Genomic DNA, 1,402 nt, shown 5'->3' with positions numbered 1-1,402 from the left:
AAAAAAAAAACGATGTTTTGGCACTTCATCTACTAATAATTATTACAAAGAATAACCTGGAAATGTCTCAATTTTACAAAGCAATAGGTTCTTCTTTATAGAATTATTTTACTTCCTCCTCCCCTATTATTTATCTCATGATAGGTAATTATAAAATTTCACATACTGTGAAGAAAATGAAAGTATCTTTATACTCCTTGTCCCACTGGCAGCACTACAATTTCTATATAGGAGAGATTTTGGAGGGATAACCTTTGTAGAAATTTTAATTGGTTTTTAAACCTAAATTTCAACAGCACGTACCCAAAACACCTACTTTTTCAGATTGCATGATTACTTAAGAAAAATGGTAGACCCAGGTAAGCTCTAACAGTTTGGTATACATTGTATTTGTGTGAGATACAGTAATATCATTCTGTTAACTTTTGCCATTAAACAGGTTAAAGAATATTATCTCATTATTTCAGTTTTTAAAATTACTCATGTAATTAAAAACTGCTACGGCTTTTGACCCAAAAGATTAAGGTCTTCTACATCTCTCTTTAAATAAAAGAGAGAATCTAATCATCCCATAGACTAGCTCTGAAAACCAGAAATACGTATTATCATTTTACATACAAGAGTGGCTTGTTATCCTCTGGATCATCATCTTCAACTTCCAAAAGCCAGCCATATCCTCTTTGTCTCAGAAATGTAGTAGCTGTAGATTCTTTGATAAAATCTCCACCAAGGTTTAATTTGACATCTGGGGATGCTATCGAACCACTGAGATCTTAAGAGAAAAGAGGACAAAACTGTAAACCAAGGCAAAAATGTGTGAATTTCAACCAAAGTGAGCAGCTATTCAGCTAAAACAATTATCACTAGAAGAGCTCCAAGAACATCTGTTGCTTTATGTAACCTTCAAACTAAATCATCTTTATCTTTCATAAGAAGAAAATGAAAGATGAAAGAGGTGAAAATGGCTTTGTGCAGTGGCTCACACCTGTAATCCTAGCATTCTAGAAGGTTGAGGTAGGAGGAGTGCTTGAGCTCAGGAGTTTGAGACCAGCCTGAGCTAGAGCAAGACCCTATCTCTACTAAAAACAGGAAAACTGAGGCAGGAGGATCCCTTGAGCTCAGGAGTTCAAAGTTGCTGTGAGCTATCATGATGCCATGGTATTCAATCCAGGGCAACAGAGTGAGACTCTGTCTCAAAAAAGAAAAAAAGAGGTGAAAAGATAATTAGCTGGATTGATATCAGAATCTAGGCTTAACTATAGTAACTCTTTAAAATTTAAATGGAAGAGATATATACATACACACACATACACAAAATACATTACATGATATTATTTTGGATTTCTTTATTATTACATAAATCATGTGCTTCAGAATAAATAATTGTATGAATTCTTTTTAG

At 33.7% G+C, this 1,402-nt stretch overlaps 1 protein-coding gene across 1 annotated transcript in view; it reads right to left on the bottom strand.

Annotated features, from left to right (window-relative positions):
- Positions 1-1,402, bottom strand: part of YIPF4 (Yip1 domain family member 4) — a 28,417-nt gene that overhangs the window by 15,441 nt on the left and 11,574 nt on the right. The window contains exons 2-3 of the mRNA XM_023511825.1: positions 615-772; positions 503-540 (exon numbers count right to left, since the gene is read on the bottom strand). Coding sequence (XP_023367593.1) covers positions 503-540; positions 615-772 — 196 coding nt within the window. The remainder of the gene's footprint in view (positions 1-502; positions 541-614; positions 773-1,402) is intronic.

This window comes from Otolemur garnettii, unplaced genomic scaffold (assembly GCF_000181295.1).
Source record: "Otolemur garnettii isolate 467f Iridium unplaced genomic scaffold, OtoGar3 scaffold00022, whole genome shotgun sequence".
NCBI classification, from domain to species: domain Eukaryota; kingdom Metazoa; phylum Chordata; class Mammalia; order Primates; family Galagidae; genus Otolemur; species Otolemur garnettii.
This window is presented reverse-complemented; position numbering and strand designations above follow the sequence as displayed.